A 19,145-nucleotide genomic window follows, 5' to 3' on the forward strand; every position below is an offset into this window, starting at 1 on the left:
CAAGGCAGCAGTGGAAAAATATAGTCCTAACAATGCAACTAATAGGGTTGGATAACTTAAAATAAGAGTACAGTCAGGGGACCGCGTAGCCTAAATGAATCCAATATTTCTGTATCTGCAAAATTCATTTCCATCTATTCAAGTGGCTGATTAGGCTACTTGAAAAATACAAAGCATTCGGTTGCGAAACAAGGAAAAGCTGCAAGCTGATAAAGAGACAATTACTTTATTTGGTGTTCATTAAAAAAAAACCCAGCCAAGTTTTAATTCCCCCCCAAAAGATAATATTCCAATAAATATTCACCATTTTAGACAAAGACTACGTTGAAATTCTTTAGAGTCAAATCGCAACTCTTTGCTTGGAAGCCAGTTTCACGAGAAGGGAAAGAAATTAACTCTTTATGAACTCTCGTAAATGGAGAAAATGGGTCATTTTTAAGAACTGATGAGTGCTAGGTTGCCCCCTCCCTTTTTAACTAGCCTTGCTCTTGTGCCTCAGGAAGCTGGGTCTTCCACTTCAGGGGAACCTCCTGCCCACCATCTGCTCTGCTTGACATGGCTGCCACTCAGCTGGATGAAAGGGGGATGACAGGGGAAATGGGGGGAATAATCAGCACTGTGCCAATGGCCTGACGTCACCTCTGGAGCAGCTCGGTAGTAACTCGGTAGTAGCTTCAGCAGTGGTCTAACCTTTGCCCAAATCCATAGTTAAACCATAGAGTTCATGTTTGGATGCCTAACCATCTCCCTGACATGATGACATTCCTTCCAGGTCAGGCCAGAAACAACATTGTGGTGTTTGTGCATTGTGAAAAAATCTCCCACCATGGCTGGCAATTGGACTTGAACCTTCCACAGCGGCTCCATACACCAGACTCCCTCTCAGAATTTATTTTACTGCAGAGTTATGACTTTCCAGTCAGCAACAGAGTGTCCAGGCAGACTGAACTACTCTCCCAATGGCTTCTGAATACTGTGAATTCTAACATGAGATTATCCTGCCCTTTGTTCAAAGCCTATTTTCTCTGTCCATGGTTTATTCCCCCCCCCCGCCCCCTATTTTGTCCTTTGGCAATTACGTTTTCTTGCTTCTCCCTTGCCCAACTTCTAGCAAAGTTTGTCAGCCAGGCTAGATTGTGACTGGGGAGACCTAGATTTAAATCCTCCTTGTATTGTGACACTCCCCTTGGGCCTGTCTCAGCCAAACCTGCTCTTTTCCCTCCCAAGTTTCAGCCACTAAAGAAGAGGAATGAGAGGAGCTAGACAGAGAAAGGTCACTAGAGGCTCTAGGCCCTATTGCTCTCTGTGCAGGCAATCCATCCTTTCCCCACCAAGTTTTGTGTGCCTGACGGTGCCTTCCAAATTCTCAACATGAGGGAAATGCAATGTGCTATTACGCTCTCAAATACTTCAATAAGAGCACTTGCTCTGCTTTCTCCACACGCACGCTTGAGTTATGGCACAGAAACAGGCAGGCAGATTCTAATACCATTTGATGACTGAGCACATTCCAGGATTTCTATTGTATTCTTGTACTGTGGGGCAGGGATTTGTCTTATCTGAGCATGAACTTGGCCTAATAGAAAGCTCTGACATCACGGTGGCTAAATTTAGATTCATACAAAACCCAGCCTTTTATCTAGCCCATGTTCCACCTCCCTAGGCTCACAGGCCTTCGGATGAACTATAGGATGGATTTCTGCATTTGCTTCGTGGCATTAGAAAAAAGGGGGGATTCCAATAACATCTGGAGCATAACATCCCATGGTGTCGTTTACCATTCATTTGACGACTTGGTGACTGAGCAAAAGGCATTTCGTAACTGTTCCCTCCTCCTTAATAAAAGGAAGAACATGAAAGCCTAAAAATAAGGGCTGCCAAAGCCAGGATGGCAAATGCTTGTAGTTTGGGGGTCACAGACTGGGGAGAGCAGAGTTTTTGGGGAAGGGAGAGAGTTTAGTAGGGATGTGATGCCATAATGCAGGGGGGCTAAACTGTGGCTCTCCAGAGCCCCATGGACTGTAGATCCTGATTCCAGCCCTGGGACATCTGGAGAACTACAATCTGGCCACCCCTGTCATAGTGTTTATCCTCTTCTGCCCCCAGGAAACTGATCTCTGTAGTATGGAGATGAGTTTTAATTCTGGGCACCACCTGAAGACTGGCAAACCTAATGCCTAATCTAAGAGAGCACGCAGTTGCCAATGGGCTACAGAGGCCGTGGTTGACATGGAAAGCCAGGTGCCAAGAGATTGCTGAGGGGAAGCCATTATACAGCGCAGTCTTAAACAGAATTGCACCCTTCTAAATGCATTGCCACAGCTTTTCCGGGGGCAGAAATGGCACGGCGAGAAAGCCTATTAGGGTAGTTCGATGAGGGCATCGAACTTGATAACTTGGGGCCTCATTCGTGAGGCAGCTTGCAGCAAGCTATGCCAACCCGGAGGGGGAGGCTAGACGCTCACTGAGCCAGGTGGCCTATGTGTCGGAGGAGGTCTGTACCTCTCTCTGGCACATTAGGTTGGAACACTTTCCTTGTTAGTGGCCCAGCACCTATGGATGACCTGTCTCCTGGGAAGGAGACAAGGGGGACCCTAGTGCTCTAGGCCAGAAGGTTTGCAGTTAACACCGCTGGGTCAGGTTCTCTTTAACCGTACCTGTTTTGTTGCCAACCTTTTGTGTGTTAAATAAAAGCTGTGGCCATGTTTAAGCCATCCAGGTCTCAGTGTCCTCCTTCCACCCCATCAGACTCATCTGCAAGTCAACTTGAAAGCTTCCAAAGTAACTTTTTTTGGCACTCACCCTTTGAACCTAAGAGATTGCTGAATCTGACACAGCTCACCACTGACCTCCCAATGGAAATCAATTAAATTGTTTGGACTCCAAGATGCATCATTTTCCCAAAGGGCAATGCTCCTACTAAAACACAAAATATCCTAACATGAGCAACATTCAAACAGACTGCTTTCTCTTTTAAAAGACCTCTGGCCTGTCTAACTCAATATTTTCTACTCAAACTAATAATGTCTCAGCCTTTGCTGATCCCAGTCTACTGTCAGAGAGTCATAGAATCATAGAATAGAATTATAGAATCATAGAGTTGTAAGGGACCTCCTGGGTCATCTAGTCCAACCCCCTGCACCATGCAGGACACTCACAACACTTTCACTCATTTCCTGTAACCTGCCACCCCCTTAAGCCTTCACAGAATCAGCCTCTCCGTCAGATGGCTCTCCAGCCTCTGTTTAAAAATTTCCAAAGATGGACAACCCACCACCTCCCGAGGAAGCCTGTTCCACTGAGAAACCGCTGTGTTAGAAATTCTTCAGTTGGAAATTCTTCTACTTGTTGCCACTTGAGGGCCAATTTGGTATAGTGGTTAAGAGCAGCAGCCTCTAATCTCAAAGCCAATGCACCATCAGATGCCCTGCTGGAGGCAGCGTTGGCCCGGGCATTACAGTTCCCCATACCACTAATCCTGGGGGACTTTAATGTCCATACTGAACAGCCATCCTCTGGAAATGGGTAGGACCTGGTGTCAGCCATGGAGATGCTAGGGCTCTCACAATTTGTCATCAGCCCTACCAATTAGGCAGGTCACACTCTGGATCACAATTCCAGTGCGGGGCTGGTTGTGAAACTGATGGCAGCATACACATCACATGGTCAGACCACTACGCCTTGAGGGCCCAGATGCAACTACCACCCCTTCTTCAGTTACGCACCGAGCACAATTTAGATCACCCGCAGAGACTTATAGATCCAACTGGATTCCTGAATGCTCTGCAGGACCCAATGCCTCCTGGCACTTCTCTAAATGGACTGGTCAGAGACTGGCATGACTAAATGCTGGCCGCCATCAATGAAATTGCTCCCCAATGTCCCTCTCTACCCCGGTCCCAAGTAGGCTCCCTGGTGTACAGAGGACTTTCATAAGAAGAAACGGGAACTGAGACGACTAGAGCGAGTCTGGAGGAAGACTCACAACAAAGCATCGAGAACATCTTATAGAATGCAAATGAAAGCCTACGAGATGGTGGTGGTCAGGAAAAATGCAACTCTTACTCAATTTCCATCTGGTCTGCGAACTTGCACCCAGCACAGTTATTTAGGGTAGACAGGTCACTCACTGCCCTGGAGGAAGGGCATCAAAATAACTGACAGTCGGAAATCAGCTGTGAGGCATTTGTGAGCTACTTCACAGACAAAATCTCGACACTTTGCTGTGACCTCCCACCAGCCTTGGTCACAGGAAGCAAACTAGAGGCCCCTTGGCCACCTTTGGAGGGAGCATTGAATGACTTCAGACGTCTCACCCTGACTGAAGTGGACAGGATGTTAGCTTGAGCAAAGCTGACCACATACCCACTAGACTCCTGTCTCTCATGGTTACTCAAAACAGCCGACAAGATAATAGGAAACCCCCTTCAGGATATAATAAACCTCTCCCTCTCAACAGGAGTATTCCTAGAGGGACTAAAAGAGGCAGTGGGGCATCAATTACTGAAGAAACCATAACTGGATCCGCAGGAACCTGCCAACTACCAACCCATCTCGCATCTCGTGTTTCTTGGGGGAAATGGTAGAAAGAGCTGCCATGGACCAAATATCAGCATTCCTGGATGAAGCTTCATTCCTATATCCACCCCAGTCAGGCTTCCAGCCTGGTTTCCAGTCTGGCCATGGTTTCTGGCTTGACCTAATGGATGACCTACACTGCCAGTTGGACTGGGGTGGATAAGCATGGCTCGTACTACTTAACCTTATTTGACCTACTCAATCATGAGCTCTTAGCTCGATGCCTTGCTGATGCTGGGATATGGGGGACAGCCCTCCAATGTCTGACCTCCTTTCTCCAGTGTTGCTGTCAGAGGGTATCAATTGCAAATAAACAGTCAAACCGCTACAAACTTACTTGTGGAGTTCAGTAAGGAGCAGTCCTCTCTCTGATCTTATTTAACATCTTTATGCACACTCTTGCCCAGCTGGGGGCAGAAGTTTGGGCTAGGGTGCCATCAATATGCAGATCACACCCAGTTCTTCCTCCTGATGCATAGCTGTCAGGATTCACCCCCAGAATCTTTTGTCAGATGCCTGGAAGCAGTGGTGGTATTGCTCAAGAAGAGTTGTCTGAAGCTCAAAGGGGGGGGGTCCTACAGCTGGGCAGGAAGGGCCCAAGTGAGGAAGCATAATTGCCCAACCTGGAAGCACAATTGCCCAACCTGGACGGGGTACAATTTCCAATGGCTCACTCCACCAGAAATGTGATCCTAGACACAGCCCTCTCTCTATAGGTGCAGGTTGCAAATGTAGCACAGCTGGCATTCTCCCACCTGTGCCAAGCCAAACTACTAGCATCCTACTTTGCCCTGGAACACCTAGCCACAGTGAACCATGCAACGGTCACCTCTAGACTGGATTTCTGCAACTCACTGTAGGCAGGCCTAACCTCAACCTTGATCTGGAAACCAGTCCAGAATGCAGCAGCCAGGGTTCTCATGAGAACACTTTGGAGGGCCCACATCCGGCCCATACCCCAACAGCTGCAATGGCTCCCAGTTGAATACCGGATCAGGCTTATGGTCTTGGTAATTACCTTATTCTGCCTTCTTCCACTTGGGACTGAACATGGGATTTCCATGTGTAAAATATGTGCCGTCCCCATGGAGCTTTAGCCCTCTAGCCACAGACCCTGCAGAAGGTGAAGAGCAGCAAGACTGACAGCTCCAAAGCTACTCCTGTGACATTTCCAAATGTGCAATTTCCATCAGGCACCATTTGAAAGGCTTCCTGAGGGGAGGCTGCATTAAAAAACTTACTTTGAGCAGACATTTGATTTAATCGCGGCAGCATCTGCAAGCTGTGAACCAATGGAAAGAAAACCTCTTTCCTGACAGGTAATCTTTATACCAGGAAAGAGAGGCCACCTTGCAAAATCAACACTGCTGTTTTCTAATGTGGATAGTGTGTTTTCTGGTCAATTAAGGATGGCTGTGTGGAATCTGTGCATGACAAATTAGGTTGTTTACAGATATGCACTAGTGCAGGGGTAGTCAACCTGTGGTCCTCCAGATGTCCATGGACTACAATTCCCATGAGCCCCTGCCAGCAAATGCTCATTGTAGTCCATGGACATCTGGAGGACCACAGGTTGACTACCCCTGCACTAGTGAACAGTTAGCATTGCAAAACAAGCAGTGCCATTCAAATCTGAGCTATACCTTTCTGAACCTATCGATTTCCATGGATCCAGAAGGATATAATTCTGCTCAGAATAGTCAAGAGAAGGGGGAAATAACTAGGGATGAGAGTCTGTTCAACTCTGATTTATCCTGCTTTTGGAGTTACACAGCCTACACAACTTGTGATGCTCCGAGCCACCTGCTAGCAGTGAGATGGATCGGGGGGGGGGGGATGTGTGGATGTTCTGTGCATTGAGCCAGTGTATGCAGCACCACTCCCTGCCCAAAGATGTCTCAATGGGGCAGGCATGAAACAATCCTGAGTACTTTTAAAGCTATGTTTAAACTAAGGCAGGTTTCTTTAACCAGAGTTTTGTGAAACCCTGGGGTTTCTTGACAGCCCTGGAAGGGTTTCCAGAATGGGTGGGAGTTAATTAATTTTTAATATATTTTTAAAAGTTTTGTTAAACATTTATCGGGTGGTATGATCATATATGGTCATGTCAACCTGCACGCCCCTCCTAAAATGGCCAATGATGGGCCTGGGGTGGGTAGAAAGGGGAGGAGCCCCAGGTGGGCATGGACACAGCTATGCTTCCCACCCATAGTCTGCACGATTGTGCTACTTCTGTGGTTTCTCAAAGCTTGAAGAATGTTTCAGGGGTTTCTCAACATTAAAAAGTGAGAAAGGCTGAGCTAGAGTCTATTACCAGTCTTACTGAAAGTGCACCAAACACAATTTAGGTTCTCGCAAAAATAGATCACATTTTGTGATCACAGCTAGGGTTGTGCGCTTCAGCCACTTCAGCGGCCAAAACACACAATCCTACAGCTCTGCTTCCCAACTATATTCTGCACAATCATCCTACTTCTGGGCTTTATCGAAGCCTGAAGACTGTTTCAGGGGTTTCTCAATGGTAAAAAAATTGAGAAAGGCTGACTTAAGTGAATCAAAGCAGGCAGAGCCATTACGTACCTTTCAATGCAGGCACTTAACAAGGTGTATAAATTAGGTGGAGTTGTTCACCTGGCAGGAAGCCAATTAAGGGGGCAATCCCAAGCAGAGTTCATCGATGTGCACAGTGCAGTTCGACCACTACTTAATGCACATTATTTGGGACAGCTTTGAACAAACAACAGCCCATGGACTTAGGGAAAGAATCGGGAGGGCCTGGGAATAAAATATTGAGCCACAATATTCTTTGATTCTCAATAAAACAACAACAAAAAACATGGTATGAATATTGTTTATCGCTTCCCCAAAAAGAAATAAATGGAGAACTCTAAGATCAGTAACAGGAAGAGAGATGTGGATTATAAAGCCAATAGTACAATAAGAGAGTTGAGATTTTTTTACCAAAAATTCTTAGGTTTAAGCATTTGTCCTTAATTCTAGACAGCCATGGTTACAGCCAAATAAAACAGGAACTCAGACCAGGGACAGCTTAGAGATTAACAGAATTCTTCAAACATGTGACCAGAGCATTGAAAACCTTGACACGTACGCACACCCTCCACATACTCTGAAAGAATGATGTTTGGTTGCCCACATCAGGATTTGCTCTCAGTTTGTTGTGGGTGTAGACCAGGGCTGATTCTGCACTTACTTTGTTTATTCCGTTGTAGATCCTGCTGAATTCAGATCAATTTGAACTCGGGTCTTCCTCTATCCCCCCTCCTCATTGAAACAGAAAAGTGTTCTGCACATGATTAGGAAAGCTCAGAAGGAGGTGGAGGCAAGTGCAGCAGGAGCCTCTTTCTTTCTTTTCTTGGATTGGGGGGGGGGGGATTGGAGACAGCAGAGGATGGGGAATAAATCCAAGAGGCAAATCTCTGCTGAGAGAAGTTAGGCCTTCTGGAGCTTCTGCTGAGAGAAGTTAGGCTTCTCCTTTAAGGGAAGCCTCGCAACCTGGGAACAAGGAAGCCTTTGAACTGATGCCCTGGCCAATCAGGGCTTTTCTACAGTGTTGGAGGCTCCATGGCAAGTTATTTCAGGGAAAGCAGACAGCTGCACACTTACTGTTACAGAGGGCCTGTAAGACAGAACTTTTCCACCAGGCCTGTCGAAGAGGCCAGGAAATAAGACCCAATAGATGCAGGTCTCCCTACTTAAAAACCCATCCACCTGAAGAAAAAATCGTTTTTTTAAAGGGTAAACTGCCCAGAGCTGCAAAGAAATGGGCGGTATAGAATTCTAAATAAATAAATAAAGCATCTGTTAACAAACTTCTGGATATTGCGGGGGAAAGGTAGGGTCACTCCAGATCAATCCTGCTTGTTGCAGAGGGAAAATTTAAATTGCCCAAAATCAAAATGCAAATCACATTCAGTGTAGATGGCAGGGATTGAATTGACCTGGGATTGGAATAAAGGCTCTGTGCAGATTCAGCTCAGGTCTCAGTAACCAGCCCCCAAATCCAGCACCATGAACAGCTTCTGTGATGCTACATGCTGTGGTATGTTTTTTGAACATGTTTTAATTCTGTGCATTAGCTCTGAGTTCTTACATGTTAACTAGTGCCGGTTGGTTTCACATTCATGTGTTGTATATTGACAACAATTTAATTGCTTAGATTTGTTTCTCTTGCATTTCTTTTAAAATGTAACAAGGTATTTGGAACATGAGGCAACAAGGAAAATGTTACAGGAAAACATCATCTATTTCTTAAATGTGTGTTTCTTTGAAAAACTCTTGTATATGCAGATATTCGGGGGCTGTGCAAGACTTGAGACATGAAGCTGGAATCTTGAGCCCTTATTTGGAATTCGCTGGCCCCAGGTTCTTAACAAAAAGCAGAAGAGATTTATGAACCAATCAAGAGCCAGACCAAACGCAAGGACCAAACGCATGCTTCTGCTTAGGACCAATTGTGTGCCTGGGTGGGAGTTCCAAATTATATGCAAGTTCCACTGTTTGCTTGCCTCTTGTTCATTATTTCATATGGTTGGGAAATACCTGTAGGTTTTGGTCAGTAAAACTAGCCTTAAACAGAGACAGGGCTTTTTTGACCCTGGCCCTGACCTAATGGAATGCTCTTTCTAACAAAATCAGGGCCCTCCAGGACCTTAAACTGTTACAGAGGGCCTGTAAGACAGAACTTTTCCACCAGGCCTGTCGATGAGGCCAGGAAATAAGACCCAATAGATGCAGGTCTCCCTACTTAAAAACCCATCCACCTGAAGAAAAAATCGTTTTTTTAAAGGGTAAACTGCCCAGAGCTGCAAAGAAATGGGCGGTATAGAATTCTAAATAAATAAATAAAGTATCTGAACATCAAAGTACTTTAAGATGTCAAAATCACAGCCGCTAGTTATACTTATACACACACAAACACCGTCACTGTTCAAGACGTAGGGATGTACGAGTGTTTATGAGGCAGATTGTTAATTTCAGAACTGCCCTTTCTTGAAAAAGGCAAATTTTTGCAGGGAAATTTGTTTCCATAATTAATGCAATTTGATGTGAATGACCTTATGTAACAACAGAATAGGCTTTAATTATCATTGGTGATTAATCTGTTTTGTTGGTTTTATTTTTAAATCATGTTATCCTAAAAATACTGCCAACCTAAAAAAGGTCATTTTACACATTTTGTAGTCTCGCATATGGTGATGATTCTTTTTGGCTTATGAGAAATGAGAAGATCTGATTATAAACTACATCAAATAACAATTAATCATTTTGTAAGAGGGGAGGTAAGGCAATTCTGGCAATCTCCCCACCTCCACAACTTTGTTTACAAATCACACACCTTGTGATCAATTTTAAAATCTTTAAAAAACAATTCCTTTTCTTCACATTGCACGTCATGGAATATTAAACTTCCAAATGCCATTAATATGATTATATGACTCCCTAGCATCACATCCGAGCCTTTTGTGGCACAGAGTGGTAAGGCAGCAGACATGCAGTCTGAAAGCTCTGCCCATGAGGCTGGGAGTTCAATCCCAGCAGCCAGCTCAAGGTTGACTCAGCCTTCCATCCTTCCGAGGTCGGTAAAATGAGTACCCAGCTTGCTGGGGGTAAACGGTAATGACTGGGGAAGGCACTGGCAAACCACCCCGTATTGAGTCTGCCATGAAAACGCTGGAGGGCGTCACCCCAAGGGTCAGACATGACCCAGTGCTTGCACAGGGGATACCTTTACCTTTTAGCATCACATCTCTTGGTCCCTTCCATCTTTATGATTCTATAAAAAGCTCTTGTTCTTCCTCTTTGCTTGCTGGACTTTTGACATAGGCAATTTTGACACAAACATAATGTACAGTGCAGGAACTCGCAACTACTTGTTCACCCACGGTGACACCAATTTCATGCCCAAGTGATCCCCCCCCCCCACCACCACTACCAAAAATCTGCAGAATCCAGCTTGGCCTGGAGGAAATTCACCTACCATCCCACAGTGGCAATCAGCAATTCCCTGGGTATCCAAGGAAGGGCCACAAGAGACAAACACTGGCACATCCCTTCCTGTCCACCCACTCACCATCTGCCTAAATTCATAAAATCAGCATTTCTGTCAGATGACTATCTAATCTCTGTGTCAGGAGTGGTTTAAGGATTCGTGGGGGCTAGAGCAGCAGAGCCAGCTTAAGGATCTGTGAGGCCCTAGCATAATACAATTGTGGCAGGCATAGCCAGACTGGGGGCAGAGTGTCCTTAAAGAGGGGAAAGGGGGGGGAGAGGCTGGGGCTTGATCCATGGGGCGGGGGGAGGCACCACATGGGTCCTCCGGAAGTGCTTATATCAAAAGCCACTATGCCTGCATCAAAAGTGCCCATGTCAAAAGTCCAGCAAGCAAAGAGGAAGAACAAGGGCTGCGCAGGGAAGAACCCTCTGCTTACAGCAGTAGGCATACCAACTTCAAGGTGGAACCTGGAGCTCTCCTGTTATTACGACTGATCTCCAGATGACTAAGATCAGTTCCCCTACAGAAAATGGCTGCTTTTGAGGGTTGACTCCATGGCATTATACCCTGCTGATAGACCTCCCTTCCATAAACTCAGCCCTCTCCAGCCTCCACCTCCTAAATCTCCAGGTATTCCCCAGTCCAGAACTGGCAACCCAGTTACAGAGAGAGGTTCCAGGGCCCTGTGGCACCTGACAGCATCTCATGCCTTGCCTGCTCTTTTGAGAAAGTGGACAAGCCCTGGTGGGACTTCAGACTGACTGTGCAGATATTTGAAAAATGTTGTTTCGGCAGCAGCTGCAACCACAGCCCAAGGATCCAGGTAAGCTCTGCATAGGCAAGGAAGCATTTTTAAACATGTTCAATTGAAAAGGCATTCTGTTAAACGGAGCTCCTGCCTGAAATGCCGAAGTGCTATGCATAATGTTATACATAACCTCACTTCCCTGGCATTGTCGCCCACGGCAGCCATTTTGCAGTTGGCTCTACCTTCTGTGGCAGCTATTCAAAAGGTGCCCACAGGCCCACAAGATTGCAGACTCCGGATCTCTAGTCTGAACTGAAGAAGAAGAAGAAAAGAGCTGGTTTTTGGTACTCTGCTTTTGACTATCCGAAGGAGTCTCTAAGGGGCTCACAATCACCTGTCCTTCCTCTCCCCACAACAGATACCCTGTGAGGTAAGTGGGGTTGAGAGAGCTCAGAGTGAAACTGTGACTGGCCCAAGGACATCCCACTGGCTTCATGTGAAGAAGTGGGGAATCAAACCTGCTTCTCCAGATTAGAGGACGCTACTCTTGAAACGCTACACCAAGATGGCTCTCCACACCGTGGTGTAGTGGTTAATAATAGAGGCTACTAATCTGGTGAGCTGGGTTAGATTCCCCACTCCTCCTCCACATACAGCCAGCTGGGTGACCTTGGGATTTCCACGGTCCAGATAGTACAGTTCTGATAGAGCAGTCCTGTCAAGGCTCTCTCAGCCGCTCCTCCCTCCCTCACAGGGTGTCTGTTGTGGGGAGAGGAAGGGAAGGCAATTGTAAGCTGCTTTGAGACTCCTTTGGGTAGAGAAAAGCGGCATCTAAGAACCAACTCTTCTTCTTCAGTAATATCAGGGCTCTCTCAGCCTCACATACCTCACAGGGTGTCTGTTGTGAGGAGAGGAAGGGAAGACAATTGTAAGCTGTTTTGAGACTCCTTCAGCCAGTGAAAAGCGAGGTATAAAAATTCTTCTTTTACTGCCTCACACTCGACTTTATTTCCACCTGCTTCTTCTGCATGTCTTCAATTTGCACTTGCTTATGGTTAAACTGGCAGATACGGACATTCAGCACCAGGTAAACTGCCTTCTGCTGCAATATCTGCTTTGCAAATGCCATTCTGTGCATTTCAATTAACTAAATTTCGTAACCCTTTTTAATGTAAACTCTCCCTTCCATCGGCCTCCTGCTGGCGCTTTCCCAATATCTCTTAAAGTGCCAATAGCTTTCTGACTTTTGCAGTATGCAAATGTTTGCAAGCCCTCCAGTGAATTTTGATAGGTAAACTTGGATTGCAAAGGTTTACTTGGAAAATAATGCATTTGACTTTTTCTTAAAGCCCTGGTCAATGTCAATCTGAACAACTTGTTTAAAGCTCCAACACTAAAAATCAAGACAACGCATACAAAAATATGGTTAGGATGATAACGGTATCCCATCACCAGCGGCTGTTTATTTGATATTCAAAATGCACAAAAAATATTTTCAGATAGCAATGTATTTATAGTCATGTACTAAAAAAAAATTGTATCACTATACAGCAATTATTAATTACATCAAAATTCTATCATCCCTGGAGGTAGAGAACAACTTTCAAATGGATTATTTGAATAAAAGTTTTGGGCACCATGAACATACAGGTTTTCAGTCCTGGGGTACATTAAGGAAATCTATGCCTTTGGCAGCATCAGCAGCTATGTGACTTCTGACCGTCCAAGAAGAACTCCCTTCATGGTTGTTCATCCTAACAATTCTCTACATAGATAACAAGATAATGTTTATCAAGGGAAAATCCAGGCATCACTCACTGATCACAGTGGAAGAGTTTTGTTATTGAATCAACAGGATTGTAGTCAGAAATACTCTGAGGGTTTTTTAAAAAGGATTTTCAAATTAAAGTGTACAGAAAGGAACAGTGCTCATCTATTTATTTATTTGACAAATTTATAATCAGTCCCTATTGGCCCAGCTGTCTTGGGGCATTTCACAACATTTCAAGAAATGCCATATAAATAAGGTAACAATTAAAATATTAGTATACCTACTTTGCAACTGTCTTTGCTTGTGCAACTGAGCCATCTTCCAAAATGGTTTATGCTGTGGGTAGATGGTATTAATGATGGTGGGTAGACAGCCAAAGTGGTGTCCTGCTTAAGAGTGGCAGCCTCTGATCTGGAGAACCGGGTTTGATTCCCCACTCCTCCTCTGCATGCAGCCAGCTGAGTGACTTTAGGCCAGTCAAAGTTCTCTCAGAGCTCTCTTAGCTTCACCTACCACACAGGCCATGGTCCATCTTTTGGCTGTGAGAATTGTAAGCCACTCTGAGACTCCTTTGGGTATTCAAAAGCAGGGTACAAAAAAACAGCTCTTCTTCTTCTATCTATACAACTATAAAATGCCCCTGGACAGAGACAAGGGCATTGGCTATTCAGCTGTAACATACCTCACAACAGCAACATGATTGCAGCTGGACATCAACCCCTCCCCCCCCCCCAAAAAAAAATCCCCGTTAATATGCATTTAAATAGGAGACCTACCTCAAACCATTGCCCATGGGACTGCATTTTCAGGATGACACAGGGATCTGGCTTAGAGAGGGCATCCCGGTCCGATATGCCTTTGCATGCAACTCTCAGTTCCACCTTTGTGAGGCATGGGCTGCTGAAGATTCCCAGCGTATTCGCTGCTGATTCATAGATGTTGCTCATTTTCTTCATACCCTGCAAAGACAGGAAAGGTTCAATGGAAAAACAGCTTAGACACTACTTGAAAAGGGTAGGAGGTCAGGTAATTAAAATCATGGCACATTAACAACAATTATCAATAATAAGCACATTTTGTTTTTCATCTCCATCCTATGGGTATAAGGCTGGTCACTAATGGCAGTGCCCTTCAACTGGGGTCACCAGTCGTGGGTTGAGAAATACCTGGAGACATTGGGGGTGGAGCCAGAAGTGGGTGGAATTTGGGGTGGGGAATTATCTCAACAGAGTCAAATGCTATGGAGTCCACCCTGTTAAGCAAGCATTTTCTCCAATGGAATTGATCTCTCTTGCCTGGAGATGAGCTGTAAAACAGGGGGATCCCTAAGTCCCACCTGGAGACCGGCATCCCTACAACCTGTGGATCAGCACTCCCAGATGGATCTTTGAGCCCCCTGAAATCTCCCCAGGGTCACACATGGTGGACTGGCAACCTTGGATTGTTTCTCAGTTTCTAGTGCTCAGCTTGGGTTTCTAACTCCAGTTCTCTTGGTCCATAGCCTATCACAGGTCTGCGGTACAGTGAGCCCCAAGTATGGAGAGGCTGAGGGTTAGCAATATTTTATCGAGATGCTATATTAGTACCAAAGTTTAGTAAAAAAGTATTGCCACAAAATCATAGAAACCTTTATTAAACACAGAAATGAAAATGTGAAGGTACTGTTTCTTGACATCTCCTTCTAGGTCCATACACATTTCTCGAAACTAAGGGTTCCCAAAATGGGTGGTGTGGCCCTCCAGGGGCAGTGAAATGACCCAGTTTGGGGCAGTAGTGGGCAGTGAGGAAATTTTTGGGACCGTAGGGGGAAGCAACTGTCTTATTCTCCCTGCTATGGCTGTATTTACCAGGCAAGAGACTTTCCAAGGTGGTTTGTCATTGCCTGCCTTTGCACAATACTGACCCTGGATTTCCGTGGTGGTCTCCCATCCCAGTGCTGACCTCCAGAACTGCACACAGTATTCCAAGTGTGGTCTGACCAGTGCTGTATACAATGGGACTATGGCATCTTGTGATTTTGATGTGATGCCTCTGTTGATACAGCCCAAAATGGCATTTGCCTTTTTTACCGCTGCATCACACTGCCTGCTCATGTTTAGTTTACAATCCACAAGTACCCCAAGGTCTCGTTCACACACAGTGTTACCTAGAAGCGTATCCCCCATGACTTTTTTAAATAATTTTTTTCCAATCTAAAATATGGCTGCTGTTTAACAACAACATGTTTTGAAATTACTGGAAACCTAACACCAGGAAAGAGGTATGTTTGTAGGGGGGGACTGGGAGCCAAGGGGGCAGCAGCCTGAAAAAAAGGTTTGGAACCATTGTTCTAACCTTTCCCCAAAAAAATCTGTGCTCTTTGATTTATTTACTTATTTTACTTATTTATTCATTGATGTATACCCACCTCTCACAGACTGGTTGGCTCATGGCAGGTTACAGGTAAGATTCCCACAATAAAAGCATCCCTCCCCACCCCTGTCCCTTTGACACCATGTCAAAATGGCAGTTTTGGCAACCTCAAAGGACTCAAATCGTTTTCCTTTCCCATGTTCTTTGAGCAATGGGAACAAAAAGAAATCTGAAGGGGCAAAATCCCCTAGGGAGGGGATGGGGGAACGTTAACCAATGGAATTCTTGTAGTGCAGCCCTTGTAACCCTTGAAGAATGAGCAGGTGTATTGTTGTGATGAGCAAAAATTCCTCGGCACAACTTTCTGGGCCTTTTTCTCACCAATGCAGTTTTCAATATTTTTTAGGGCGCCCTAACGAGAGACTGAGACAAGTGAGAGAACTTGTCTGCAGCCATCTGCTGATTGCAGAGACATGTTTAAACATGTCTTGTTTGGAATAAAGCCTTGCTTGTATAAACGGAAACCTAGAAGCAATACTTGTTGACTTACACTCGTATATGGGGAGGGGTACAGCTTATATATTTATAATGAGCAGAAAGTCCGCAGATCAAGTCTCAGCTCTGTGATGACCACCTAGAACAGGCATTCTCAGCCAGGGTTTCATGAAACCCTGAGGTTTCTTGATGGCCCTGGAGAGGTTTCCTGAATGGATGGGAGTTAATTAATTTTTAATACATTTTTTAAAATGTGTTCAACATTTATCAGGTGATATGACCATATATGGTCATGTCAACCCACCCACCCCTCCTAAAATGGCCAATGATGGGCCTGGGGAGTGGGTGGGAAGGGGAGGGCCCCTGGGTGGGCATGGACACAGCTATGCTTCCCACTCATATTCTGCATGATTGTGCTACTTCTGTGGTTTCTCATAGCTTAAAGAATGTTTCAGGGGCTTCTCGACATAAAAAGGCGAGGAAGGCTGACCTAGAGTTTATTGCCTGTCTTAGTGAAAGTTCACCAAACACAATTTAGATTCTCAAAAACCAGATCACATTTTTAGCCACCTCTGGCAAGACATCTCCTCTGCCCTTTTCAGTGTTCCCCTGATAGAAATGCATTGTCCCCTTAATATTTTATCATGTTTATCGCACTGACTATCAAAGGCACTTGTACCATTTTTAATAATACAATTTTAGAGGAATGGCAGCATAAAATAAATCATATGCTGAAATAACATATTTTTAAAAGTATTCTGTGTATATATATACATATACACATATACACACACACATATATATGTGTGTGTGTGTGTGTGTGTGTGTATGTATGTATATATATATATATATATATATGGCAAGGCCACCCCGTATTGAGTCTGCCATGAAAATGCTGGAGGGCGTCACACCAAGGGTCAGACATGCACCTTTATACAAATATATGATCATGTACACAGCTATGCTTCTCAACCATATTCTGCATGATCGCATCACTTCTAGGGTTTCTTGAAGCCTGAAGAATGTTTCAGGGGTTTCTCAATGATAAAAAGTTGAGAAGGGCTGAGCTAGGAGATAGATGAGCCAGGCTTGAGCGTACATTGTTGGAGGGCTGTGTGCTTTTTCAATCAAACGCAGCAAAACAACAAAGCCAGGCACCAGGCTATTTAAAACCATGAACTGTTCCGGTTTTCAAAACAGGTTAGATGGGGTGTTGACATTTACGTTATTCCAATCCCTTATGACGCCCAAGTCAAAGCATACAGTAGCCAGGCTGGTGATGATTAAAACAAGTTAACTTGAACGGTGGTGGGAAAGGAAACATTGCCAATAATAGAATTTGTATCTTTTCATTGACTGTAGACCTAACAGGTGTCTTTTTCTTTCTTTGACTCCCAGGCTAACTATAAACCTATAACTATTTTCTCTCTTGTCTTCTCAAAAACTTCAGATCATGCTTTTATTTTTCTCTCCTCTTACAGCTAGTTCTTACCTTAAAGGGAAGCTGTGCTACCTATGCTATTATAGCAACACAGGAATACTGTGAAGGGCAGAATGGCAGGGGAAATCATAGCAGCAGCTAAGGCCAGGTTGGGCACATAGTTCTTTCTATGTGATTTTCTCATACGAAGGTGAATCCATTCCTACATGACTCATCCCCAAAGCACCCGAGTAAGCTGAAACTGAAGCTCCTCCCCCTTGGTATGTCCATAATTTGAGATTCTCCCGGGATATTAGTTGACACAGAAATTGGAAGATAATAAAACCTTTCTGGATGATACAGCATTGGCAACTGAAATGAAAACATCTCCCTGAAGTCAGGCTGTGCAAAAGGGCGGTCAGTCAATTATTCAACTGCAGCTGAGATGGAGGAATATGTTCAAGTATTCATTATGCTGGTCTATGGTGATTTGTTTCTTAGTCTCTCATTAACACACAAGTATTTTATTATTCCCTTATTCAGTCCTTTGCTGATGAGCAGCTCCGATTCCCGAGAAAGAGAAAGTAAAGTGAGATGATGGGCGTCATTTGGATAAAAGGAGTGTTTGCTCCAGGTCAAGCTATAATACATTTTCCACTCACCACCACACAGATTCCATTTCTTTTTAGCACAGGAAAATGGGCATCATGCCACCCACACAGTAATTTCCTCATTCACCAGTAACACACCTCAAGGCAGGAGATACGGACACCAGCACAAAGGCAGCAGGTAAGACAGGGGAGCGTGCAAATTCACAGACCATAAAAATGGTTTCCTTCCTGAGAAAGAGGGACACAGTCCAGAGATTTCTTACTTTCACGTACCACGTCCTATCAAATCCTTTGGACTGTACAGGATATTTGCTGTACCCAGGCAGGCAGGCAGTGTGGCATTGTGGTTAGTGTATCAGACTGATTCAGGTGGGTAGCCATGTTGGCCTGAAGCAGCGTAACAAAGCGTGAGACCGGTGGCACCTTTAAGACCAACCGAGTTTTGCTCAAGATATAAGCTTTGGTGTGCATTCACACGTCTTCAGAGACACTTCCTCAGCCTTTACTCTACTCTGGTTAAGCCTCACGTGGAGTCCTGTGTTCAGTTTTGGGTACCCCAGCTGAAGAGGGATGTAGACAAACTGGAGCATGTCCAGAGGAGGGCAACAAAGATGGTGAGGGTTTGGAGACCAAGATGTATGAGGAAAGGTTGGGAGAGCTTGTTCTGTTATTTATATTATAAATGTGGTTTTGTAATCTTTTGATGCTTTATTGAAAGGTGTTTTGATGTTAGTCTGTATAACGTTCCATGTAAGTTTTATAATGTTCAGTGTAAACTGCCCAGAGCTGCAAAGAAATGGGCGGTATAGAAATCTAAATAAACAAACAAACAAATAAATAAATAAATATGATTCTATGATTCTATGTCAGTCATCCAGGAGATCCAAATTCAAATGTCTACTCTGTCGTTGAAACCAACCCCAGAGGGATGTTATTATGAACATAAAATGGAGGCAAGAAGGATGGGAGCCACTTCAGGTCCCTATAGAACAGAAAGGTGGGGTCTCAGTGAAGCAATTAAATAAATGTAAAGCGATAATTGGTCTTAATTTATAGGTATTTCTTTGCTGGAAAATATCCTAACGATATGAAGAGCATTGTTGCCTCTTCAAGACTTTGTAGTTTATTGTGGTTTTTGTGGTTCAAAGCTTATTTTA

General features: G+C 44.6%; 1 protein-coding gene across 2 annotated transcripts in view; it reads right to left on the reverse strand.

The window, feature by feature from the left end:
* Positions 1 to 19,145, reverse strand: part of CPNE4 (copine 4) — a 206,356-nt gene that overhangs the window by 142,849 nt on the left and 44,362 nt on the right. For both annotated transcript variants that reach the window (XM_077303399.1, XM_077303400.1), the window contains exon 2: positions 13,887 to 14,069. In XM_077303399.1, coding sequence (XP_077159514.1) covers positions 13,887 to 14,066 — 180 coding nt within the window. In that variant the 5' untranslated portion in view covers positions 14,067 to 14,069. The remainder of the gene's footprint in view (positions 1 to 13,886; positions 14,070 to 19,145) is intronic.

The sequence above is a fragment of the Paroedura picta genome, chromosome 11 (assembly GCF_049243985.1).
Source record: "Paroedura picta isolate Pp20150507F chromosome 11, Ppicta_v3.0, whole genome shotgun sequence".
Classification (NCBI taxonomy): domain Eukaryota; kingdom Metazoa; phylum Chordata; class Lepidosauria; order Squamata; family Gekkonidae; genus Paroedura; species Paroedura picta.